This window comes from Cynoglossus semilaevis, chromosome 15 (assembly GCF_000523025.1).
Source record: "Cynoglossus semilaevis isolate Cse_v1.0 chromosome 15, Cse_v1.0, whole genome shotgun sequence".
In the NCBI taxonomy this organism is placed as follows: domain Eukaryota; kingdom Metazoa; phylum Chordata; class Actinopteri; order Pleuronectiformes; family Cynoglossidae; genus Cynoglossus; species Cynoglossus semilaevis.
This window is the reverse complement of record NC_024321.1, coordinates 1,513,243-1,540,529: the sequence shown is the minus strand read 5'-3', so window position 1 is coordinate 1,540,529 and position 27,287 is coordinate 1,513,243. Positions and strand designations below refer to the sequence as shown.

General features: G+C 40.6%; 2 protein-coding genes across 2 annotated transcripts in view; one reads left to right on the top strand and one right to left on the bottom strand.

Annotated features, from left to right (window-relative positions):
* The window catches only part of apln (apelin), a 20,414-nt gene extending 1,444 nt beyond the window's left edge, over positions 1-18,970 (top strand). The window contains exons 2-3 of the mRNA XM_017039425.2: positions 14,161-14,333; positions 17,843-18,970. Of these exons, the coding sequence (XP_016894914.1) occupies positions 14,161-14,327 (167 nt within the window). The 3' untranslated portion in view covers positions 14,328-14,333; positions 17,843-18,970. The remainder of the gene's footprint in view (positions 1-14,160; positions 14,334-17,842) is intronic.
* The window catches only part of xpnpep2 (X-prolyl aminopeptidase (aminopeptidase P) 2, membrane-bound), a 74,801-nt gene that overhangs the window by 43,812 nt on the left and 3,702 nt on the right, over positions 1-27,287 (bottom strand). The window lies entirely within an intron of this gene.

Below are 27,287 nucleotides of genomic sequence, written 5' to 3'. Positions count from 1 at the left end.
ACATGTGATGCAGGTAACGTTTGAGTGTGAAAAAACAACACTTAAAGCCTGTGCAAATGCCCCGGAGCAGTCTGAGGATTATCACCTACCTACCATCTATGGTGGCCTGAGGATTCACAGACAGTAGCTGTTAGAAACCCCGGCGTACGTGTACGACTCATCTGCGTGAGTATTGATTCGAGGCATCGGTCAGCTGTTCGATGTTTCATCTTATGATTAAGGACGCTGTGCAGACTTTATGCCCCGGTATCGATCCGCGGCCACTGCACTCACAGTTCCCAGGTTTCCCAGCACACTGCTGCTTGCAGCGACATGCTATTTTCGTCCAGGGCTCTGAGCACATGAGCGAATGGGAAGCAATTATGTAGCATCACGGTCGGTGTCGTTTTTCATTCCACGCGCGTGTGGCGAAGTATCATCTTCAGATCAACTGCCAAGACGACGAGCCCCGGGGCTCGGGCTTGTCCTTATCCCTCAACGTTGTTAAGAGTCTGAGTGAACGGCGATGCTGGGGCGCCGCCGTGGCATCATCACAGGGCTGAACGGAGAGAGAGAGAGAGAGAGAGGGAGAGAGAGAGAAAAGGGAGTGGAACAGAAGGGAGAGATGCTCGGCGTTGATGGGTGTGGGGAGAGATACGAGCTGCCTCCGCTACGGTACGAGCTGTAGCGGGAAGGTGTCGGAAAGAAGCTCTGCATGTAGGCAGTGTGTGTGAAGCCTTTTCATCTTGACACAAACGCTTTTTTTTTGACTGGGGTTTTTTCTGCTACTCACAGTCATCTGTGTGTGTCCATGTGTGTTTGAGAATGAAGATGCAAACAGTCTGTTTCTGTACTTGTGTGTGTGTGTGTGTGGGGGGGGGGTATGTGTTGAAGATCTAAACCTGTCTGATATTCAAAAAGGAAATGGACACACAGGGTGCGTCGGTTTTTATATATTTAAATATGTCGGTGAATGTTGAAGTGTGACAGCAACAGGCAAATCAAACAGCCATTGTATTTGAAATATATATATATATTTTAGTGAGTCTCTCAGCAACACGGAACACAGTACCAGGAACTGTTAGTAGGAGGGAGGTGTATTTGGGGAATGGTCTGTAGTGATACAGCACTTTTTTTTTTTTTTTTTTTACATTGTGGAGTTTATCATTGACCTCCCTGACAGCAAGACATCTGGCCACTGACATTTAGACCAGGGGTCTCCAACCCCCAGCCCATGGGTCATTTGGTACAAGGCCGCCGTGGGACACAGTAAAAAAAAAAAGTACTTCAGTTTTACTAATTTACTTCATTCAAAAACAATCCAGTCATATCCCTTTACTTCTTCCATTTAAAGATAATCTGATAATGTTTCAAAACAACAGGTCATTCAGAATCTGATACTGACGGAATCAAGCCTAAAAGATGTTTTATTTTGACAATTTTTATCATCCTACAATGATGGAGCGGTATTACTGGTCCTTGGTACACAAAAGGTTGGGGGCTGCTGATCTAGACCACTGTCACTGCCATTTTCTTTCTTTCTTTTATACTCGTTTCAGAGCCTGAAACGTCTGTTTCAACTGTATTTGTAAAAAAAAAAAACCTTCAGTTAAGATCATCCAAATAAGTTCCTCTAAGATCCCTAAGATCCCTACAGACTCTTGTCTTCGTCTCCATGTTTCAGTGCAGTTCTTTCAGCCAAGGGTCTCATTTGGGCTCTATTATACTCATGTTTGTGGCTGGAGGTTTTTTAAAAAAAAAAAAAAAAAAAAAAAACTCTCTCGGTGAAATAAAAGACAGACAGCTCTCCCACTAATCAAGAAGCGGTGTGCTTCAATCTCCGCCTACAAAGTTCTTGCTCCCCTTCGCATTTCTATTAAAAGAATAGTAAATGTTCAATCTGTCTGGTACTACATCGCTCAGCAGAAACACACATAAAAACACCAGTACTCAGAGTCCCTAGTTCGATTTAAGGTGGACCAGTAAATAAAGAGCTGATATCTGACCATCCCAGGCTTTTAACAATCTTCAGGAGTAATGTCATTCAAAGATCATCCTACAGTTGGGCTAATCGGTCTTTTTCGTGGAACTTCTCCAAATATTCTAATGTCTGACTCCCTTATGGGCGCGTCAAACGCCACTGTGGAAATGATATCCACTGAGACTCTAGAGTACAGAGAGGGCTAATCGGTCTTCTTCGTGGAACTTCTCCAAATATTCTGATGTCTGACTCCCTCATGGGCGCGTCAAACGCCGCTGTGGAAATAATATCCACTGAGACTCTAGAGTACAGAGCATAGATCTGTATCACAGACGTGAAATGTTCAGGTCTGTCCTCCTCTACGGAGGAAGTGGTTCTGCGGGGGGGGGGACCTCGCAGTCAGAACAGATACCGAGAGTCGCGGCGCCGTTTCTGTTTCAGACATCATCTGCTGCTGAAGGCTGGACGTTTTTATCATCCGCTGTCAGCGGCGCTATTATTCCGTGTTAAACTTTGATGTATTGTCTTGGCCTGTGGATCGTTGCAGCAGCGTGAAGGCAGATAGATCCAGGAATCCTGAATCCGTCTGATAATCGTTAGACTGTTGTGGGTCAGAGCAGAAAAATGAAGAGCAGCGTTTGATACTGTCATCCGCACATCATCATATTAATGACGTGTTCAAGGATTGACTGAAATCTGGAGAGTTTTTATTCTAAATGGACGGTACCTCTTTGTTGCTTGTAATCTTGGCGAGCATGAGAAGGAAGTCAATAGTGAGACTAAAAAAAAAGCTCCAAGTAAAGCCAGAGGAAACGTTTGTGTCAAGGGGCAAATTAATTCAACTATGAAGCAGTGTAGTCGTAAAAGTTTGTCAACAGATCAGTGAGCTCAAAAACACAACATCTAGCCCATGTTTTATGGACAAATTTATATCGCAAGATAACCGTAGAAGCTCGGGTTTAGCCAAAACTAGCCAAAAGTTTAAAAAAAAAATAGCTACATACCTGGCAAAAATCCAAATGATAGTTAAGAAAGTACTACATTTAATTAACGTATTATCTGGACAATATGTCGCTCTGGAGTATAAGTCGCACCAGCCACATAAAGTTACCCTCTAGGGCCGTCAGTGTGAAAATAACATTCATGCAAATTTTCAGTGGTGCAGGAGCAGCAGATACTGGTACACAAGCCTAGAGTGCCCTCTAGCGGCTGTTAATGTGAGAATAACAAACACGTGAAATTATATATTTTAATTTATAAGTCACAACTAGGTATAAGTCGCAAACCCAGCCAAAGGATAAAAAAAAAAGTGAGTTATAATTTGGAAAATACCGCACTCACGATTACCTATATTTAAGGTTCTTAAATATATCACGCACAACAATATTAGGACCTTTTTGTAACGCTAAGACTGATCCGTACTACGAAAGTAAGTACGTACCCGGAACAAACAGCATTCTATGCAGTAGAACAAACACACGGATGTGTCAGAACAGAGGTGTTGCATCACATCGACTGGATGAGTCATTCGATGTGAATGGAATGTAGTGTAAATCAGATGGCTTCACATTTATTCAACGATGGAAATAGTCAAAATCCAAGTTGGGGGGGAGAAAAAATCTCAGTATTTGAAACATACGAAGAGGCTGGAATTGACATGGCTGAAACTTGTTGTATTTTCTCCGCAATTAAAATTTCGGATTTAATACTTCATTATTATGTATTAGAAAATGATGACTTAATCCCAGCAGATTAGATTCATTTATTTTTTTTATGCCGCCTGTCTCATGATCAGCTCTGTGTTACCGTGTGGTTTTAATGAAAAGGTTTCCTGTCATTCAAAAAATAGTCACATCTGTATGAAATCAGCTCAGAGGCAGTTAAAAAAAAAAAGAAGTTAGTAAAACATCGAGTGTCTTTTGGTAGTGATATCAGGCCAGCCTCTTGGTCTCAGCCTCCTTGGAGACTTTGGCTGCTGGAGACTTTGGCATGTTTCACTGCTGAGCTGCTCTGATGTAATTTCGAAGACTTTGACTGTATAAATCAACTCATTTAGGTCTTTTCCTGAGAGCGGACACTGCCACGAGTAAAAAAACACAAAAAACAAAGGTGGATTCGAAGAATAGGACCGAAATAAAACATGGTGGTCGAGACGACTGAAAAATTGACTGATATTTTTTAAATACAATAATAATAATAATATTAATAATAACAACAATAACAATAAAAAAATGAATACTTGTTTTAAGACAGACCCTGGTCCTCTCATGCAGGTGGCTTCTCACATCTTAATCCGATCCAGATACTCTTGTGTTTCGCAGCAGTGCTCAGCCTCACTATGATTTATGACCCGCTCTTTTGAGTGTTAGTTGTTACATTTACCACAGTTATAGCAGTAGATCAGATCCCGGCTCTGAATCCAAGTGGCATTTTTATGAACAGAATAAATACTCTCAAGGAATGCAGGTGCTTTACTACTTACTATTGCTATACTACTGCATGTACTACTATCTTACTTCCATGTCTGTAGTAAAACATACCTTGAAAAATGTGCTTTCTGTAACGTGTTTGAAAGTCATCCAGTCGCACATATATTAGATGTTAGAACAGGGCAAAAATCTGTCATCTTATTTATCATTTTTTGAAACATAAATTTGAGGGAAAAAAAATTAATGTACGCTGAATTAGCAAATAAATACTTTTTTAATTATAATATTAAATATTATAGATTTTAGATATTTTTTTTATATATTTCTAATTACATTATTATATAAAGGCAGAACAAAAACCCACATATTTTAGTTCAAATGAGGTCAGGTTATAGAACCAATACATGCATATTGCGGTGTGAATAAAGGCAGACTATAGAGCAAAACATTTTTTGACATATTATAAATTATATGAAAGTTTTTAAGATGCTAAAGGCGGATAATAGAGAACCGAAAAGTAGATTAGATTAGAGCGCAATTAAAGACAGATTATATCATCAATAAACCGACTGATTCCGCCATCCTTTTCAGGGTTGTGCAAAACATTTTGGCTGATGGTTGGACCATGTAACTTAAGACAATAAATGCCCTGATAAAACCGGTCCATCCCCGGACCACATACATGAATTACCAACCATTCGCACTCACGTCCGTATCTATGGTCTTTGGTTAATCTATTCCTGCAGAAAAAGCAGGAGTAAACAGGAGTAATGTCAAACAACATGATCATCAGTTACCACTCGCAGGACGAAACTGGTGAGCTAACCATCGCAAAGGCTGACTGTTGACTATGTAAATGAATAATATTAACCAAAAGAGGTTAAAGTCTGGTTTAGTCTGGATTATTGGTTATTATTGGTTTCTGAATTTATTTATTATTTAGGTCACATCACATCTCCCGTCATGGAATTAACACATTATCCCCCACGATAGGTCTTCAACAAGTTAGCATTGTCTGTACGACAAATTTTTTAAGCGATTCCAGCAAAACTGGCAAAATCTGGCAAAACCCAGTCATTGCGTTATGGAGTTTTCATTATCCGAGGAATTCCTGATAACAATTCCTACCGATATTACATAACCATGCTAATATCGCGGCAATAATATCGGACAACTCTAGTAACAATGTATCAATCGAAGCGACTAGTAAACGACTAGTATCACTGATCTAAATCCTTTTTGTCAGGATGTTTTCTCCTTCTTCACATAAGGAATAATAAAAAGTGGATTTTTTGGGTTTGAAAATTGGCTATCAGACAGCAGTTCAAAGAAAATTCTGATCAACTGCAATAGCTCGGCAAGTGTTTCCTGAGGTGCGAGTGTTTTCAGTTTTCTCCGTGTTTTTTCTGTGGAAGCCAGTAGCGAAGATGAAAGCTGCAAATGATCTAAATGAACTCAACAGACTTTAGGTTCATTTTGTGACACCTCCGTGGAGAATCTCATTAAACTCCTAGCCTCAGGCAACAGGATTCGCATGTCTTTGTTCTCAGTGTCTGAAAGATTGTGCTGCTGAGCCTCCTGAGGCTTTAACTCTCATGAATCTGTGTTCAGGCTTTAAAGACTTTTTTTTTTTTTTTTTTTTTCAAAAAGAACAGAAATCGCACACCTTCAAAATCATGCATTATTCATCACATTTGCCCTATTTTCAATAACGTCAGCTGTTTTGCCTGGATTTCACTCGCACCCTAGCTGCAAGTGAAATCCACGCGTGTATGGAACATGCGTCTCCTGTACCAGGACAGGGGCCTCACGCTCTTTCGTAGGGCCCCTGAGGAGGAACAAATGTTTGTAAAAGCGGGATAGAAATGCAATACATGGAATTTGTAAACATGCGCAGACATCGGGCAAACAGTTTACGGCAGCGGCCAATGAAAACAGAGGATGGTCCGGAGGCACCGTAAACACTGACAACCAGCTACACCTGCAGAAGTGAGCAGCCGAGTCTGTCTCTTAGAAAAACTCTGCGAGTGCGCCACCTACGTGGCTTCACTGAAACACTTCACCGAAATGAGCCTTTATTAAACAACATGCTTCGACAGTATTTAACTCTGCTGGTTCTATGTTGAAAGTTATCGTTAAAAATTATAGATATTTTTTAAATAAGAAAACTGATGCTTTTTCAGCTTTGTCTGGTATTTATTTTTTAAATTTCTTTAACAATAAAATAGTACCGATTCTGCTTTAGTTTTTTAGTAACTGTCCTGGTGCTGCGGGCAGAGGCTGCGCTCCCTAAGGCACCGGAACACTGCAGTGAAACCTGCAATTTTTCTGAAACAGAATAAAGAATTTCAGTTCATAGCAGGAGGTGGTGAAGGTAATGGGGAGGGGGGGGGGCGAGGGGCGGTGAGTAATGACACAGCAGAGGGCAGGGCAACGCTTCACAGCAAGTTTCTTTCCCCTATGGAACTGTATGGATGAAGGATCCCTCTGCCCTTGACGTCAACTCTCCAGAGATCAGGACAATGTTTGGTGGATTCACCTACCAACCCACACTAGCACACAATGGAAACAGCGGTATCATCATCATCATCAGCAGTAGCAGCAGTAGCAGCAGTATTACCTCCGCTTCTGTTACCACCCACATTTCAACACTACCACTACAAAGTTGGGTGAAAAAAAGACCAGGATATCTCGGTAGTGGAAAAGGGAAAAAAATCACAAAGTCGAGTCGAGATAGTTATTATATTATATTATTGACGTATATATTAACCCTTCACTAACCTCCCCCGCACTGTTATCAACCCTCCCTAGACTGTATCACCCTTTCACACGCAATTATATGCACAGTAGAGTTGTATAATGACGCAGAGTGAAGTGAACGAGAGAGTTCCCGACAGACAAGGGGAAGATGCTGAGAGATGCTCCGATGCATGAGCCCATCAGAGTGAGGAACAGAAGAGCATGCTCAATTAGCCAATAGTATGCTGAGTACGATCTCGTCTAGGTAAACAAAGCTACCATTTGCGATCGTTCGCAATCGCGCTTATCTCGCTTAATTTCGAGAATCCAAGAAAAAGGATCGGATTCAAAACAACTGTATTTAGATTACTTTGTGTGAAAATAAAGTAATGCAATTTGTTATGGCTGATACGTTAGGAAAATTGTTAAATGGTCAATATTTGTAAGATGTTTTGTCACACAGTGCATTAATATTGGTATTAAAAAGTAGCCAAAAAAGTTATCAAACTGAATCACGACTAGGTCGAAGTTTTAGATTTAGATTTTACAAGTCAGTGTCTGGTCTCTGTCTCCATGTCTCTCGAAATCTGTTTGTAAGTTCAGATTTTACAAGTCAGTGTCTGGTCTGTGTCTCCATGTCTCTCGAAATCTGTTTGGACTTCTATTTGGACTTCATTTTTTAGAATTTCCTGTTTGTCGTTAAAGGCTTTTAAATGAAAATAAGATACATCTAGCTCCTCCTCAAATCAGGAGACTGTGTGCTGAAAACTCCCCCCCCAATTATTAAGTTAGATTTTGGTGATGCTCGAATCTCATCCCTCAATACTCGGAGGTTTAAAAAACCCACAGTGTGAGGAGGGTCACTATTAAATTAATACCAAGCCTTTACTTTTTCTCTAGGTTGCTGGGGTTCTTGAACAGGAACAAGAACCAGGAGCAAAGAACAAAAAAAAAAAAAAAAAAAAAACACCCTAAAAGCCACAGGAAAAACTTTTCATGCACTTTAGTTTCCTCGTTGGAGTCTGCGTGGAGACAAAGCCAGCCTTCAGCTCCACCACAAGCCTGGTATTATAAGGGAACAACAATGCTGCATAACAAACAGTCTCTGACCAAAACAAAAGAGCAGCGCTCAGAGGAGGAGAGCCCAGGAAGTTAAAAAATAAACACACGCAAAAACACTTGCATCGGCGACTGCGTCACACGGCTGATGAAGGACTCTCTTTCTAAAACCGAGAACCTGCTCTCTTTCACTTGACACTGTCCTTCTATTTTCCTCCAAAGTGAGTGCCTTTTATGGTTGCTGCCATGGTAACGTGGTCTGAAATTCGGCAAGCAATCGGTACCAGTTTGTGCCAGGCCCAGGCTTCCTGGTAGGCATGCGATAAGCAGCAGCGCCGACACTTGCGTTAAATATTGAAGACAGGGCCACGGGCGATGAAGGTTTGAGGCAGCATGGTCTTCCTCAGATCTAATGTTACCGCTGCAGCAGCGCCACAATCAACTGAGGGTATGTCTGGGATTCTAATCTGCCATAGTTACTGCCACACTTACAGCATCTTTATCTGATATTGTGCTGCTGCAGTAAGAATCGTGTCGGTGTCTGACCACATGGGCTCATATTGCTGTGCTACGAAAGCAATCATCCGCTGAGGCGGAAAACAATCCGAAAAAAAAAAAAAAAAAAAAGGGCTTACAGTAAGTGCTTTTCCTGAATGAAGGAGGAAGGAGACAAAAACAGGCCTCCTGCTGCTGAAGCTGCTGAAGCTGCTGCTGCTGCAGCGTCATGGTAATAACCATGGCTACACATGCTCTTAGGAGGATTTGTTCTTCCTCCTCCGTTTCACAGACACAAATATTCTGCTTCCCCCGAGGATTTCATTTTACACACTGTACTGGAAAGCTGCTGCTGCTGCTGCTGCTGCCCATGTTGAAAAAAAAAAACAAAAGACAGATATATAAATGTCTCAGTGGCTCAGCATTACTACGAAGGCCCTGCTTCATGATCGCAACATTGGTGCGTTTCTGAGAATGTCCTGTTCCTGTTAAATATTAAACCTTGACTCATGAGCACAACAGGGTAATGGGCTCAACTAATTCTGAGCCACTGGATTATTTTACCTGTAAATGAGTCTAATTTTTCGGCCTGCTGTTGGTCTAGCTAAGCTATTTATGAGCGACTTAATGCTAAATAATACAATCTTCTCAGTTCACCTTAAACCTCTGTAAATCTCCTTTGGCTAACTGTTTGGATTATTCCAGGGGAGCATTTGAAAATCACCCTGGGCCTGCTTTCTTTTCTACAATAATCTTTAGCATTCGGCCAGTTAGCTTTTGGTTAGCTTTTTGGATTAGCCTTTGCCAATATTCTTGGCTAATAAAACTTAGAGGAAATGAATTGTTGTTGGAAATGGACATTATAATCATTTTCAGAATCATTGTTAGTAAGTATAAAACTGAACTAAGCTACCAAGAAACACACAAAGTTTTCCAGTATGACCATTGTCCTCCGGTGTCTACCCTTGACCCCAAAATCAAGAAATAATGATTCCCTCCAGCAGTGGTTCTCAATTATTTTCCGCCAACACAAAGTTTTCGAGTATGACCTTTGTCCTCCGGTGTCTATCCTTGGACCCAAAATCAAGAAATAATGACCCCCTGCAGCAGTGGTTCTCAATTATTTTCCGCCATGCCACCTCTAGGGGACAGAAGTTTTTTCACGCCCCTCTCCCTGGTTTTAAATACTACTAATCACCTGGTAATATTTATTTATCTGTACAAAATGAGCTGCTCTGCTGCCATCTAGTGACTGGAGGCTCGTTTTATCAATCAAGCATGAATAAAGACAGTGTAGTAAAAATCCCCCCGCCTGCCCCCGATGAGAAGCACTTTCATAAATATTTATTTTTTGTTTAGTTTGGTTTTTTTTAGTTTCTCTTTTATTATTTATATATTGCATTGGACATATAATAAAACTCATATTGTACTTCCTAATACAGGGTAGGTTTTTTTTTAAAAAAATGATACACTGCGATTATCTGAATCTGATTCACTACTATTACAACTTTGTACACGTGACCGCTCGGGCAGGAGCAAGCCTTCTCATACATCCGCTAATGCTAGATTAGCAAAATAAATCCAAAGCAAACAAACGAAAAGCTGCATTTACCAGAAGCTGATTTGTGATTAAATGGTTTTGGCAGGTGATAAACACAAATCCACTTCAGAGCTCCAATCACTGGCCACTCACTCTGTTGCTGCCCTTGCTAACACTTCTGTGATTTAATGGACTTGGCTTTTAACCAAAGATGGGGCTTTTTTCCTCTGTAAGAATCTGGAGACTGGAGATTTGTAACTTGGATGAACAGAAAGTATTTTTCCATCTTCTATCTGTCCATCAGTCTGTTAGTTTAAATATCAGTTAATACAGACTCCCAAAATGGGGGGTGCAGTGCCATTTAAGGCGGCGTGCAGATGGAATAAAAGAATGAAACGTAGAGAATGTTGTCCAATGCTGTAAATATATATATACAAGAGACTGCGGAAAAAATGATTGGTTGAAGGCGGTTTAAAATGAATATTTTAACACTCTAGGTATATCGGTATCAGTGGACATCGGAATCGGAAATTAAGTCTTTGGACAATATCCTCATACCGGATATCGGCAAAGGGTTAATATCGGACACCCCTAGTTTTTTTTTTCTCTCTCTCTGTCTGTTTAGTATGAAGCAGCCAAGCAAGCAACGCAGACATTCCTAAAATCCCCTTATCATTAAACAAAATAACTGGTTCACTAAGGTCATCGCAGAGACAGATAAGACGATGCTGTGAGACACAGGTTTCCGAGCAGACAGAAATCACAACGCAATTCTCAACACGAAGAAGATCAAAGCGAATCTTTTAAATGCTCAAAGCAAATGATCTGCAACAATGCCGTGATACCTGTGTCATTTCCACAGATATTCATGTCAGTGCAATCAAACGGTTTTATCCTGTAGCAACAGATGCTGCAGACTTGAGTGTTTCCACCTGAAGACTGCTGCCGGAGCCGGAGCCGGAGCCGAATCTGTGCGTCATTTCACAACGGCTGAAAGAGGAATAAACAACCGTCTTGGTCTTATCACCCCGGTACAGGTTATTTTTAGCAGCTTTCATTCCATGTTTCCGTCCCGTGGCCGGATTTGATTGGTGGAGATCTGTCAGAAAAATAAGGAGATGTTTCTGCAGCTCGGGGCTGACAGGCTGTCGGAGGCAGGAGAGGACTAAATTGTCTCATTATGTAGCGGGTTTGTGACAGGCCGAGGGCCGCTGTGCGAACTGCAGCACAATTACTTCACAGTCGTATACTGTTCCACTCTGTGTGCGCGTGTGAATGGGTGTGCGCGTCTGTATTACCCCCCCGCCCCCCGCTCCCCCGTTACTGTCCTACTGTTTCAACTCCAGCAGCAGTTCTCTTCATAATACGGTGCTGTAGCCACAGCAGAAGTCACATGACATATGTAAAGTGTCAGTTGAACAGTTGAACCGAAGAGATCTAAGATCTTGACTTAGAACAGCGGGTGAGAATGTATTTAATATGTCAACTCAAGGAATGGTTTTAAGACCATGGTTCTCAGACGGAAAAGGTTGAGAGGGAACCTGTCCGCTTGTCATATTTCATCATATATTCGTCTTGTGTTCAGTATAGATAACCGTTCGTTGCGGTATCCAAGGGCAGCAGCAGCAGCGTAAGTCATAACCAGGGAATCTAAAACTGCAGAAAATGTGTTTGGTTGCTGTGAAGTAATAGTAATAGGCCATAAAACAAAAACATTCCTAGGGGCTTTGGAAAACTTCTCTCAGCCAAATTTGCTGTTGTCTATCTGACAGTGTGAGGCTTAGAGGAAGATAAGTTGACCCAGCAGATCTGTGAACGTTGCAGTCTGAAGGAAGTATTGAGTCAGTTACAGCCTTAGATGATTTTTTTTTAAAGCCTTCTCACCTGTTAACGTCAATTTTAACCGGCCTAGTTTATATAGGAGATAATGTTAGTTCTTTTTTTTTTTTCATTTTAAAGTAACCAGAAAATCAAACTTGCTGTATGATTAATTAATCACAGACTGATCAATCATCAAACTACCGTCTGTATCGATTCACAATTTTGTTTTCTTGAGCTTTGGTCAATCTGTACTTCAAGTATAATAATACAGAAGAAGAAGTTAAAATATTAAATTAAACTTAGTTTAGAATGCATTGATGTTTCTCCTCCTCTGGATTGTGTACCACCACTATTGAGAGAGAAAAAAAAAAATCGAAATTATTATTTGAGAAACATCAGAGGGGTGATTAAAAAAATCTAAAAATATATACATATATATACACATACATATACACATACATATATACACATACATATATGTATCTATAGATACATATATACATACATATAAACATATATATACACATACATATACTGTATATACACATATATACACATATATACATATATAATATTTTTAGATTTTTTCTCTCGATATTTTTTATCATCTTTCAAAACCCTCCTTTATCCCTTTTCTTCCCATCCCAGCAGCTCGTTTTATATCATTAGTGTTTAAAGATTCATCTTTTTTTCTTCTTGATAAGAAGTCTTCTTAACCTCTGTCCAGAACTTTGGTCAAACTTCTGACCACATCTGCCGCTGTTTCCTTACTCCATTGCTCATAATTCTGAGGAAGTTCTTTCTCCTTGGAATTCAGCAAATGGTGCCAGTGTCTCTGAAGGGGGGAGACATGAATGTCATGACCCCTTAGAAGACATGTCAATCAGTTTTGTGATGAAAACCAGCCTTACAGAATTTTCTTTTTCCAAACCAAAACGTCCTTAAATTTCCTAGTTTCTGGTCCCACCAAGAGTCCCTGGTACTAATTCTTGCAATACAAAACAAATAGTTCATTCAAAAGTTTATCTTGCACGAGCCGGCCCCCCTCAATGTGCATCCGGAAAAGATCCATCCCTTTATTGCGTTTAATGGATGGTAGTAATGTCAGTTGTGGTTCATTGATACTTTCTCAAGCTCAGGATTTGGTCATAAAAACATTATGACCGGTTACTATTTTTAGTTTCTATTGGTAGGTTCCTTAAGCAGTCCACTTTGTATGGTTTGAAGTGAACCTCCAAATACAGTCATTACTGCATAATCATTCCTGTCTTCTCTGCACTGACACATACAAAAGTCGCAGTATAAATTATAACGTGTGGTCGCAAGACATGTCTTGAAGTGTCAGAATAAAGAATAGATATTTTCTTTACGTAAAAGATCGGAGCACAGTGTCGAAATAGAACTTGCTATCAAAACACTGTATAGACCAGGGGTGTCAAACATACGGCCCACTTTATGGATTTTGAAAATAAAAAAAATACACAAACACTTCATCTCCAGGATATTTTTTTGTAACTGTAACTGTTTTGACTGTACTGGTCCGGCCCACTTGACATTAGTTTGGTTGTATGCGGCCCGTGAACCAAAATGCGTTTTGACACCCGCTGGTACACACTAATAAAGACTTGCTGAAAAGGCACGAGGACAGAGTCGAGGAAGAGCTCGGATAGTGCGAAAGTGGTAAAGAGTATTAGAACACGGGTACTGGGATCTGACCGAGAACATCTGGGATCAATCTCCAACGCACACAACTCCGTGAGAGTAGAACTGCTCTATAATCTGAGATCAAACACCGCAGCGGGACGCTTTTCCACCCCGACCGCCTGCTTCTTTGTTTGCGATGGTCGGAGACAGCGTGAGGGTAGACGCGAGACACCCGCGTTTAATGTTTGGTTCGGTGATCCAGTCTGTTCTTAATATGACAGCGAGATGAATTGAAGAACAGATAGCATAACTGTGGGTGGCCGCTCGCTCACACACGCGCCCACACACGTAAACATTTATTTGCAAGTTAAAGAATCATCTATTAAACAGCGTTTATGGTTATGTTTCCTAACAATGTTAGCCTCTTTTTCCTCTCTTGTTATTCTATTATTTATCACTGTGTTTGCCCGTAGGTCCCATGGCCTCCGTGGAGCATGGCAGAGAAGTAGAAGAAGCCCCCACAGTGAGAAAAATGGTCCAGCAGAGTCCTGCAAGGGGAGGTCAACCTCACAGACCGGCCGGCTGGAAGAGGAGACGCCCTCGGCCCCGTCTGTCTCACAAGGTGCCTATGCCGTTCTAGAGCAAGGTGAGTAAGAAGGGGGAAATGATGGAAGAGATTTTTGGGAATTTTTTTCTGTTAGAACTGTCCCACTTCTGCGCTTTTAATACTGCTGCAAAATCTTACTTAATATTTTATCAAAACCGCAACGGGTTTCAACAGCCCAGGCGGGTTTCTGTAGCTCATCCAAACTGCATGATTTTTTTCCACGTGGAACGTCATTTTTTTAACATCATTTTTAAAACATCACTTCGTTTTACGTAAACGCCAGACAACAGTGTTTACAAGGATTGCAACTTTGTTTTACGTAAACACCAGACAACAGTGTTTACAAGGATTGCAGATTAGAATGATGAAATTAGATTTAGGCAATAATATATTATTAATACTATTAGTCGCTCCGCAGTATAAGGTGCACCAGCCAGCTAGAGTGCCCTCTAGTGGCTGTCAGTGCGAAAATAACCAACATGCACATTTTCAGTGGTACAGGAGTAGCAGATACTCGTACACAAGCCTAGAGTGCCCTCTAGTGGCCGTCTATGTGAAAATAACAAACGTGAAATTATACATTTTAACATCTAAGTCGCAATCCCAGCTAGTCCTGAAAATATGGTCACTATAATTCACAACAAGAACAGTTGCTTGTTTCCATTAAAGTTCTGGAAGTATTTGACCAGAAGTGAGTTCCGTTTGAGAACTCTATTTCAACTTCAACAGAGGAGCAGGTTTATCCAAACACCGGTGATGCACAGCTCTTTATTACTGCCATCTCCTGAGGAAACAGTTCTACCGAGAACATCTCTAAAGGAAACAGTTCTGAAATACTTGGTCGGCAGAATGCATGTGGATGATTGTGTTGGCGACAGGAGAAGTCAAACTACTGCACAGATATTCTAGTAATGGCCATGAAATTAGCTCCAGCGCAGGGATGTTTTTCTTGGCACCGAAGAAAGAACGTGTCCGAACAGATTATTGGACACTGGCCGACTGGGCTGCATAGTTTGCTAGAAAGGCACAGGTATTATTTTCAACTACGTCATTTATTCCCGCCCGTGATGGAAAGACGTTTTTTTTTTTTTTTTAATCAGCTCAAGCAGCAACATTTCTGATTCATCTGATGTCATCACTCTGCAGAGGATTATTTCTCCAGTTGTTACTTTTTCGAGACTCAAGGTTTGGCTGTTGAAAGTTTTTCTTACAAAGTATCATTAGCTTTTTTTTATCCTTTGATCAAAAAGACTTCGCTTTTCATGTTCTAAAAGTTTTTTTATATTATTCAAACAAACCAACAGTGTGAACTACAGCCAAGAACAGTTTTTAGGGAATGAAATAGTTCTTGTTTCTGTTCCTGCGGTAAAAGTCCAAAGCTTACAAACTCCTAGCGTCCCTGCTCTTTAACAACGATTTTGTCCAAAGTCGTTTCTTTTTTGTTGATCACAGACGAAAGTCATATCTGTAGTTAGTTCCAGATACTCAGAAAATAATATTGACATCTGACAAAATAACTATACTATAACGTTTTGTTTAAGTTGTTTCAAATTCTGTTTTAAAAAACAAAGCAGTAGCATTAGATTGATGGCTTTGAACTGTTTACATATCAGTCCCAGACACTGAAGCGACAGAGAAATTTGACAAAACACGAAATCCCTTCAGGAGGTTCACAGAAGACAAAGCTGGCCTACAGAGGTCACCATAAATCTATCACAAAGGAAGAAGAGGCTGCAGCTAGAAGACGCTTTAAATCTTATTTTTTAAGAGAGCAGATAAAAGCCATGAAGTTCCAGAAGCACTTTTCTCTAAGGGTTTAAAAAAAAAACTCGCTCGTAAATAATAAATCTTAACATTTTCTTTGAACAACGATAAACTTCGATGTCTACCTCTCAAAACAATGAGGGGGTAAAATCATTGTGCACTTGTAAAAGACTCCAGTCCTCCCCAGGCTAACAATAGTGGTCATCAGTCAGAAATCGGTCCAGACAACAAAGGGAGCTTTAGATTTGGTAAAGATTACATACAAATTAATGACTCACCGAGTCAAAAGTCTCAGCAATCAAGACTTCAGCCAGGACAAACCAAATATGCCCTCCGTTTACCTCAGGTCTTTCTTATGAAAGACTTAGCTTAGAGCAGAGATTTAATAATAATAATACAGATACGCTGCGACATGCTGCCCCCTGCAGGCGCCAGGTATGTGTTTTCTCTTGGAATTGAACTCAGGATTACTTGCTCGCTGCTTCAGAGGGAGGTGTGCTAACCGCTACACTATGGAACCACTATAATAAATCCCTTTTGTCCGGTCTTGGATTTGAACCCACACGGAGTCTGTGTTACTCTCGCTGAGCCAACAAGTCACTAAAAGGTAGTTGGCCAGTACAAGGATCGAACCCGTGACGTGCATTCATGGATATTTATTTCCTTGTATTTTGTGCACGTTTATGCCTCCAATATTTCTTTTAAAGGAGAAAGAAAAATCCAGTACGTGTATTCTAAAATGGGCCTCACACTCACACCCCTGACATGTTGTCATCAGTACTCAGGCACTGATGATGCACACAGAGAGAGGCTTCCTCAGGGTTCAGTCTCAGCTTGTTCAATGTCCACGCGGAGACAGTTGAGATGTCAGATATCAAGCATCACTTCTGCTGCCGTTTACCCCTGTTAACACTTTAATTAGAAAAACTGTCAATCTCCTGTTTCCTTTTGTCAAAAAAAAATGTAAAGGATTTTTACTTGACATGATTGCCTTCTTATAATATTGTTAGACATGTCACGGTTTGTTTTGTTTTTTTTCCAAAACTTAAATTCGCAGCAGCTCTACGTAAAAATTCGTCTTAAAGCCGTGTAGAATCACTCTCTATAGTTTCATTTATCGTACTTTCCTTGACTATAAGTCGCACTTTTTTTCCTCCTTTGGCTGGGTTAGCGACTTACACTCAGGTGTGGCATCATTTAGCCATTGTTGTATCAACCCTCAATCAATAACCTTCATTAGTCCGTGGTTCTGTTAGTCTTGGATCAGTAAATTCTAGTTCTGTTACTACTATATTGAGAAATCTTGTGTAAAATCTTGAAAAATTTTACACAAAAATCTTGAAAAATCTTTCTGGAAAAATCTTGAAGCAGTTAGTCCTAGGTCTATTAGTTATGGATCAGCTAATACTGGAACAGCTAGTCCTTGTTCAGTTAATCCCTAATCAGTAACACAGGTTTAGTAGATTCTGTTCCGCTCTGTTAGTGGATGAATAAGATCCAAGGTCAGTTAGTCCTGTTTCAGTAAAAACATCGGCTAGAAAGGCTTGTCTGACGTCATCTGGCTTTATTTTCCTTCATCAAGATTATTTAAAACTCGACTAAAAAAAATCCTTCCAGGACCCGAACTGTGTTAAGGTTTAGAAAACTGATCATCTCCAAAGTCTTCATCAGTAATTGCTTTAAAACTTGCTGAGGTAAGACTAACGGACGGCTCAGGATCTGTTTGTTTTATGGGAAGTTTTAAGTTCCCTTCACTAATGGTTATGATTTTTTTTTTTTTTCAGGCACAGCTTTGAGCACCCTTCCCCAGGTTCTGATTTCTCTGCTCTTCCTTCGCCTTGGGGGGCCTTGCTATGAAGGGCCAACCCTTGTCCAGCCAGAAGAGTGATGTCCATAGCACCTGCTGGTTCTTCAAGCAAACTCTGTCCTCACAAACATCAGGACGATGGCTCACCCCCAGCTCTGGAGGAGACGGGGGGCAGGGACGGGAAGGGAGGTGGGGGTGGGAGGTGTGAAGCCTAAGCTGTCACTTTCTATTTCTCTGTCTCTCTCTTTCTTTCTCTCACTCCCTTCAGAATTGTATCATCTATCTCTGTCTACTCCCCGGTTTTTCTACATTTTTAAGTATTTCTGTTATGATTTTAGCCCAATCAGTAGCAAAACTCGCCGTGGGTCTCTCTCTCACACACACACAAACACACACACACTTTTGCATAACATGTGATGGTGAGGGAGCGAAGTTCGGACCATCTGAGTCCCCATGCCACATTTGTCTTTATGGTGTTAATCCCATATTTTTGGGACTCAAAGATTCCAAAGCCCTAGTTTCTCTGCAGTGTAGCCATGTCCACAGTCTGGATAATGAAAGAGACGCAGCGACTCTGCACAAGATGTTCAGCTCACTAACAACACTCTGGAAAGACGGAAGGTTCTGAGTTTAAAATTAAAAAAAAAAAAAAATTCAAAATATCTTCACTAATGGCGCTACACTGTGAAAAATGAAAAAGCTGAGAAAACTCAAAATTCTCAAGAAAATTCATGGTAAACTATCTCTGCCAACAAATACGATTTTAGGATCCGCTGAGCCAGCTGAGTTTGGTTGAGTGAAGAAAAAGCCGAAAAAGCCGATAATTGAACTAGAAAATTCGAATTATTTGACTCTCAAACACTGAACTATGTTTCCCAAAATCCGAGAATCAAATTGTTTCCTGAAGCTTCTTCCACCTTTAAACCCGTTTCCTGACTTTAGAGACAATCATGATTTTAAACTAAAGCTGTGTCAGTCACAGCCACGACGTTGTTTTGTCTGAATGTTACTTGTTTTCAAAGACAAACGTGAATTTTCTTTTTTTTAAGAAAAAGTACAACTCTTCTCTTATTCCTATTAAATTCAGATATATGTTACAATATTTCAGACAATCTTTTATTTTGTCGAACTTTCCATCGTTTTCAGAAACCCCTTTCTGCTTTTTGAAAACATTATCGATTCTCCAAATTTGTGCGTGGGAATTTTCTGGCTTCCTCCCACAGCCCCAAAAAAACACACGGATTAGATATTTACTTAGCATTATTGTAAGTGTGAATGCTTGTTTGTGGCCCAGTGATGGACTAGTGAGTTGCCCAGGATGTAGTCTGCGTTATGTTCCTGTACAATTTGATTTGGGCTAATATTCAACTGTTGGTTTAGATAAGTTAACCAATAACCATTTTTGAGATTTCTCAGTTTGTTTTCGTTTTTCCAGTGTTGCTGGAGTGAAGTTGTTGGAAATGACCTTTTAAGTAACAGATGAATTCCAAAGTTATATTTGGTGTAACTGAACTCATTGACACCTTCCGTTGGGGTCGTCTGACACACTCAAGGTCACCGTAATGTGTCAAACCTTGGCTGAGTGCACTGCCCCCGAATCCCAATCCCCCCCCCCCCCCCCGCCCGCCCCCCCGCCTCTCCTCGCTCCACACGACTGTTAACTGGTAGGGGTGCTTTGCCAGGGGCCGCCTCACCTTTTAATGAAGTGCCAAATATAAAACCTTGTCCGTAATGCTACCAGGAAAAAAAAAAAAAAAGCTGAAACACTTTACCTCTTCTTTAAAGTCTTGATACACTGACATACACGCCGATATTTCCGCAAACAAAAAAAAAAAATTCTACATCTAACGAAGGACAAGTGAAATTAGACCAAAAATGATTTTAAAAAAAAGAAGTGAAACCAATTTAAAAATAAAACAAAACTGAGCTCAGTTTTGAAAAAGCAGCCAAACACCGGCTGCAGCTGGTTTCACCTCCTTCAACTTATTTACTGATTAAACTCAATGCCTTTTCCATGATACTGGAATATTTTACTCTTGAAGATTATTTCTATGTTAAAGTAGTTTTCGTTTTCTTTTTTCTCAGGGTGTACTGTGTACTACGACGGTCAATTCTGTTTTTATTTAACAGCACCATGGTGACATAGCATTAAATCCGTGTATTTTTTTTTTTTTTTTTTTTGTTGTATCTTTACTCTCTTCCCTGTATGTATTCACCGGTATAGACGCGTATCCGATAAGACGTTTCTTTCATGCGTTGCCTTCACGATCAGACATTGCCATCCCCACCTTCTCCTCCTGCCCCTGTCACCACCACCCCCCTCCTGCACCCCCACCCCTTCCTACTCCAGAGCACAGGTGGTTGGAGCTTTGATCCTTACACTCATTAAATCCTGGAGTTAATCTTTCTCAGATGGATCTCCAGAGGCTGACAAGGCCACTTTAGTTTAAGCTCACTCTTAAATTGGCTTAGACTGAAACCGCCATGCCAAATCACCTCAACCTTCCTTAACCAATCCCAGAACACCTGATGATTGAGGCATGATCCACTACCACTGCTATGATTTTTTATAAAAACAGAAGTTCCACGTGGAAATGATCTTCCTCCAAATTCTGGCTCAGTATTTCCTTTTGATCAGTGTCTTTTTCTAGCAATAAATCAAGAGCCTTTGGTGGTCCAATCAAACTTCAAGCGACCACGCTCCACGATCGGCACGGCATTGATAAGGATGGTTTAAACCAGTGGTTTCTCAATTATCTTCTGACATGCACCCGCTAGGGAACAAAAATGTCTTCATGCCCCCCTGAATTGAAATACTATTGAGAATCTGGTAATATGAATTTTCTTATCCGTACAAATTACTGTACGAGTTGTTGCCACCTAGTGACTGGAGGCTTATTTATCGTTCAAGCATTAGAGCAGGCTGGATGCCTATCACGCCCAACCCCTCCCGCCCCCCTGGCACCTCAACGTACCCCCTCCCCCATGGGGCACCACTGTTTGAGAAGCACTGGTTTAAACCAATCAGATGACACGCTCGAAGAGGAGCAGGATTAGTGGCCAAATTTGCCAGATCACCCTGCGTACATTTAAAACAAGACCCTATTGGTGTAAACGCGGCTTTAGTGTGTAAGCATTTAAGAAATTGGTCAAAGGAGCCTGACGATGAGCCACCACAGTTGCGGGGAGTCTCTTAAGTGTGCAGCGCAAATTCCTCCTTTTTCAGTGAAAAATCTCTCCTCTCCCCACGTTTTATGCAAATATTCTAACACAACTGAGCGTTTTCGAAGTCCCAGCGTGAAGCGGTTTTAATGAGAGAGCTGCGCGCACACTGATTAAAAGGGAATTGAATCCCGGGGGCACTGTAAAGCAGAATCATTTCAGTTCCACTACTTTTATTTCCCGCATTTCCCCCTCCACACTTGCCCAGACAGAGATGTAGATTGTAATTAACTTTCCTCTGAAAAGAGACAGCTCTGCTCAGGATGTCTTATGATTTATTGAGAAGGAAGAAAGGAGCTGGGGATGGAGGTTCAAAGTCGCAGATTGCTGGGATGTAAGAAGTGGACTAGGACATGTCAAAAGGGGTTCAAATGTAACGTTAGCCCCCATCTCAGAAGTTTTAGTTAACGAGCCCAGCGACGTCTGTATCTGCACCGTTCCTCATGAATGTATCCTCACCATCTGCACCAGCCACGCCACCCTTTCAGAGACCAGACCAGAGCAAAACATTTTCACCACGTGAAGAAACCCTCTGTAATCCTGCTCTGGTTTTCACTACAATCCAAATATAAAAAAAAACCTTGCTGATCCCAAAGCCTCAATCCTCAATAATACCTTACCAATAAACATGGTTTTTGCTCCATGGCTTCTCTGCTTGGGTTCACGAGGCTGCACTTTTTTCAATTCCATTATGCTGCTGGAAAAATTCACCTAAAAAATAAGTCTGTTGGTATGGAATAGTTTTCCAGTGTATTGTGACATTTCTTTTGTCTGATCTTTGTCTTGCTGGTTGTCCAAAGCTTACCTTTTTAAATACAGTGTGGAAACCTGTATCTTTTGTGGATGTAACAAAAATAGAAAAAGTAGTCTGCAGCACAATATGTCATGGACACGTGAAAGCTTTCAGGCATTCTCTCTACTCGTAGATCATTGCCCGCAGCCCTGCTCTGCACATCAGGTTAATGGGCCTTGAGCTTGTAGAGGGTACGAGCGCGTTCATGCTCACACTCAGACGCTAAACCAATACATTATTGCTCTGGAAGCAAAAACCATTTTCATTAATGGTCTCTTCCAGCAACAGAAAAGGATTACTGTCCTCTCACTGTTTCCCCCTGTGACATCACAAGGCCTGACTAATCTTCCTATGCAGTTGTTAGCATGATTTCCTGTTAGAAAGAACTGGCTTCACTGTGTTCAGATGTTTTTGTGGCAAACGCATTTGGCTGGGAGAGTGTGTGACGACGAGTGGTGGTGAGAAGTGACGTAAGATGTAGAACAAGAATTAAGTAGCAAGAAAGTTTGTACCATTTCAGCTCCGATCGGCTCCGATTTTGGAATAAGGGGAAACCTTCATGTCAAGTTGATTTTGAATGTTACAGCACAACAGAAAAGTCGAGCAGAACTGAAACCGACTTCACGTTTTGAGCCCAACTTAAGATTTTATGGATAACCTATTCAGTTACACTCAACACAATTGCCTCTGAATACAGACTTGGCGAAAACAAACCAGAAGTCGGGCCGAGGAATCGGCATTTAGCTGACCTGGTCTTCTTTTTTGGGGGGGGGCGGCGGGGGCAACAAGGAGACACTGCAGGGGCATAATTCAAATTTGATGAAAGTGAGTTTTTTCATAGGTTAATGTTCATCTTTTAGTCAGTGCCTTACTGGTGATGTTGGACCCTTTTGGTCTATATGCCATTGTGACCCTGAGCAGGACCTTAACACCCATTTGAATCTACAGACTGTAGTGTAGAGCACTGAAAATACCAAAATATAAATTAATAAATAAATTTCTTTTAAATTCACTCTCGTACAAAATTTAATTAAAAAAAAAAAACAAAAAAACTTTGTGGTAGTTACAAATAAATTGATATAACATTGGGCACAACTAACCGCATCTAAAGAAAACTGGAGTTAAAATATATATGTTTAGAAACATAAGATCTTAAGATGGGCTAAAACCTTTTAGATGCCAATGTCAGGTTTCAAATTCTTTTTTTCCGCACTTCATGCTGAGAGATGGCTCATGACACATTCCACTATTTCCTTTTTGAATCAAACGTCACAGGGTTGGTCTTCAAAGTGGCCGTCTGCAGGATGGAGGGGCTGATATTCAATCCCACGAACTCTAACAAATTTTCAATCATTGATCCAAACCCAGATTCAATTTGCCGGTGGAAATGAGCCTGGAGACTTTCTCCAGCCAGAACAGCACAGGCCCATATCTTCATCCACATTCTGTGTCTGACTCGGCTCCATTCAGCTAAATTTGAGCAGGGACACAAGTGTGTGTGTGGTCTTCACTACAGTGTTAGAGTCTGAGAACCGTGTATTACTGCTGAAACTGATGTTCTGTTCATGGTGTTTGCTCATAAATTAGTCACCAGGCCAAATGTACAGTCAGTCCCTGTCTCTGTTTGATGTTGAACCGGGCAAAAATAAATAAAGACATAAAGAAGTAAACAAATAAATAAATAAAACAAGTGTATCAGAAATGGTTGAAATGCTGTGTACATATTTAAACTTTTGATTTCTAATTTATAAAAGATAAGCTTTAGCTCTTGAAGTACTTATTTTTTATTTTTTGTTTCCTTTCATGCGTAGCTTTGTGTTTTTATTTTCTATTTCTGTAAAGTGTGTAAATATATCTTTATGATAATAAGTAATATTAAAAATCTTATTTTAAGAAAACCTTGTCTTGTGATTTTGGTCATGTTTATTTTTTGTTGTTTTGTTTGTTGAAGTAAAACCTCATAGTAAGTGTTTGAATTGTTGTTGTTTTGTTTGTTGGAGTAAAACCTCATAGTAAGTGTTTGAATTAAGGGTCAGATGTGACTCGAAAATCTACTCAAGTTTTGCAATTAACTAATTTCAATAAATAAATAAATTATAAATACATTTTAAAAAGTATAATACATTTAAAATAAATAATACATGATTATTACATGCACACATATTTTAGTTCTATGGCTCCATGAATAAAAATGGTGAACAAGAAAACAGCTATTCTTCCTCTTTAAACCAGTTGGAGAAACACATTGACCCTTTTTCAACAAATCCTCTTTGGTCCGCTTTTCCGTGACATACAGTAAAGCTTTTAGGGACTTCATGCTACCTCCGCCTTATACCCCTGTCCCAAAGGCAGTGTCACATTCTGTAAACTATACATCATAGTATAGTTAGGTGGGCTAACCCTAAGTAGTGTAACTGATCCACCCTTACTACGTCAATTCCTCGAAAGCTTTATCTTTCTACTTGCCTGTCACCTGTATCACAGATAAAGTCTTCTGCTAAAATCATGGTCTATGGAGCGTCCAGTCTGACCTCATCTGTCAATCTGCCCAATACGACAGCAAACAAAAAGAGACTCGGACCTAATCCCTGATATAACTCCACCTTTACCGTGAACCCATCAGTCACCCTATCTGCGAACCAAACCTGTGCCTTATAGTTGTCCCGCACTACACTTTTCGGACACTTCTGACTTCATACAGTACAGCAGTTCCACCCTTGGCACCATTATATGATTTCTCCTGATCCGCAGTGCAACGTCATCTGACGTTCTGTAAATCACATCTGTAATCTTTCTGGGCAGAAACGCCAACAAATATGTCACTATAGTGACATATTCTTTTTTTTTCCTCAGTATTTTTAACCTTTTTATTTGCTATAATGTCCAGCTTTTACCAGCCACGACAGCCAACAACTCTTTTAAGCATAAAACACCAGCATTCTCAACAGTTCCTGGAAGGTTTCCGTGCAGATTCTTCGTGGCCGTCTGCGATACTGCGAGGCAGTATGCGGAACAACACTCACAGGAACAATGAACCTTTGAGGCAGCGATTCATGAAACACCGTAGCAAACATGCTAGGCTCTCCCAGTCCTGCTTTCCTCATTTGCAGCACTTCATCGTAGTGTCGGCCATTTCTATATGCCCCGTGAGTTTACATCGATCCGCACCACAACCATCTGCATCCCAGGCCCGGGCAGACACAGGCACCGCTTTGGCTGCACTTAATATTGTGCTCCCAGACTATCAAACACAAACATCTGGATGCTGCTCTCAATGTGATGTCGCAGCTCGGTCAGGCCTAACTTTTACCAACAAGAAACCTGTCCGACAAGGGGGGTGGGACAGCATGTCCCCTTGACCACTAATATACCCAATTTAAGCAGGGACACAAGCCAATTATGCAACCAGGCTTTGAGAGGAGCAACCATGATTCCATCTTTCTGATACCGGAAAACAAACAAAAGCTGGTCTGGGAAGCTTCGACTACATGGGAAGTAAAGTGCTGGACTGATCAGTTAGAGGCTTATCTGCAGGATGCACTCTATGGGACACGTTCCAGCGTAACACGTCTTTGGATGTGGCTGTCAGCATTATCGTAGCGCTTCAAGACACGAGTTTAATCAGAGTTTAAACAGCACTCGTGTGTCGATCCACCCATACGTCGACTGCATTTTCCCCATTGAAAATAATTTAATTAATTAATTTGTTTCTATTATTAATTAAATTAAATTAGAGAGGGAGAGAGAGAGAGAGAGAACGGGAAAGAGAGAAATAAAGCGACGGGTAAATTATCCAAGCGAGGGACAGTGAGAGGACAGCGCAACAGTGTCGAGTGGAAAAATGGAGCTGGGTTAAGCACTCGTAAATCAATGTTTCCTTATATCGCGAGAAAAATCTTGCCAAAGTTGATACAGACCCACTGTATATAACAGAGCAGATCATTCCCACCATTATATTACTGTGTTTCTGGACGATAAGTCAATTTTTTTTTTCATCCTTTGGCTGGATTTGCGACTTACATTCAGGTGCAGTTTTTATATTAAAATATATCATTTTACGCTTGTCATTTTCACACTGACAGCCACTGGAGGGCACTGGTGCGACTTATATATGTTTTTTGCTTCTTCATTATGCATTTTTTTTGGCTGGTGCAACTTATACTCCTACTTATAGTCGGTTTATAGCTTATTTCCAGTGTGATTTATCCAGTCTAATTTTTTTTTCGCTTCAACTTTTTATTTGCTTACGCTCACACACCGTCTAAAGAAGCATGCAAGGGTGGCAACTGAATGTTTGCTATGTCTGTATAACAATCGTGTGACATAAAAATTTAGAATCTACTAACAACAAACCAGTAATCGACTCAATTTGTTTTGCACTTTAATTTACCTCTGAAATCCAAAGTGTGAATTAGCTCTGCTATACATTTTACCGCACATGTGGGTAAAAAAAAAAAAAATTGGCAATAGCTCAAGTGCACTTTGTATGATAGGAATTAGATACGATATACCTGTTAGTACAAAAAAAAAAGTATAGTATAGCTATACTTTTACAAAATTACCAGATATCCAAAACAGCCTATTTGACTGTCTGGTCTCTACCCTTCACTGCCCTCTGAATGCCGTGGAGTAAATTTATGGGATTCTGGAGAAACATTCCTTAAGTAAATGTAAATAAACTGCTCGTCCATTAAAGAAGTGACAGGTAGGTCTTCGTGAAGTTGGACTGCACACATCGCATCCTGCTGCACATTAATGCACAACAGCTGCTGAGTGAGCATGTGTGGAGATGTTCATGTCAGATCTGGGAACAGCAGATCGTTCTTCACTCCTCACTGCTGGATCATCATAAAAAGAGCTCGTGCCGTCGCAAAGAGTGTGTTTCTAATAAGGTACGACTTCTCTGTCCAAGATATTTTCTGCCTTTGGACAGATGCTGTTGCGACGCATTTCGACAGTCGCCACACACGTTATAGATTTGGAAACAGAAAAAGCTATGTCAAAATTATTTATAGAAAAGTTATTCAAATACTTACTCAGAGTACTTCAAATACTTAGAAAATGTAAAGCAATTGTTGCTACGTGACCTTATTGTGATATTATTGGTATAATATATAATATAATAATTACCATTATCAGCACGGCAGATGTGTTTTTAAAACCGTTCAAGGATTGTGTGTGAGAAAAGTGGCTTCCAGAAGGTTCCACTGTCACTGGATAGAAACAAAGAATGGAACCAGAAAAAAACAGAAGAACTATTTATTTATATGTTTGAAAAACAGAAAATGAATGGGACTTGACCACAGTCTATGACAGGGGTGGGTAAAACTTTTACCTCGCGGGCCCCAATTGGTCCAAAAAATTTGACAGGGGGGGGCCGGGGAAGGCGCAGATAGATGGAGCGTTT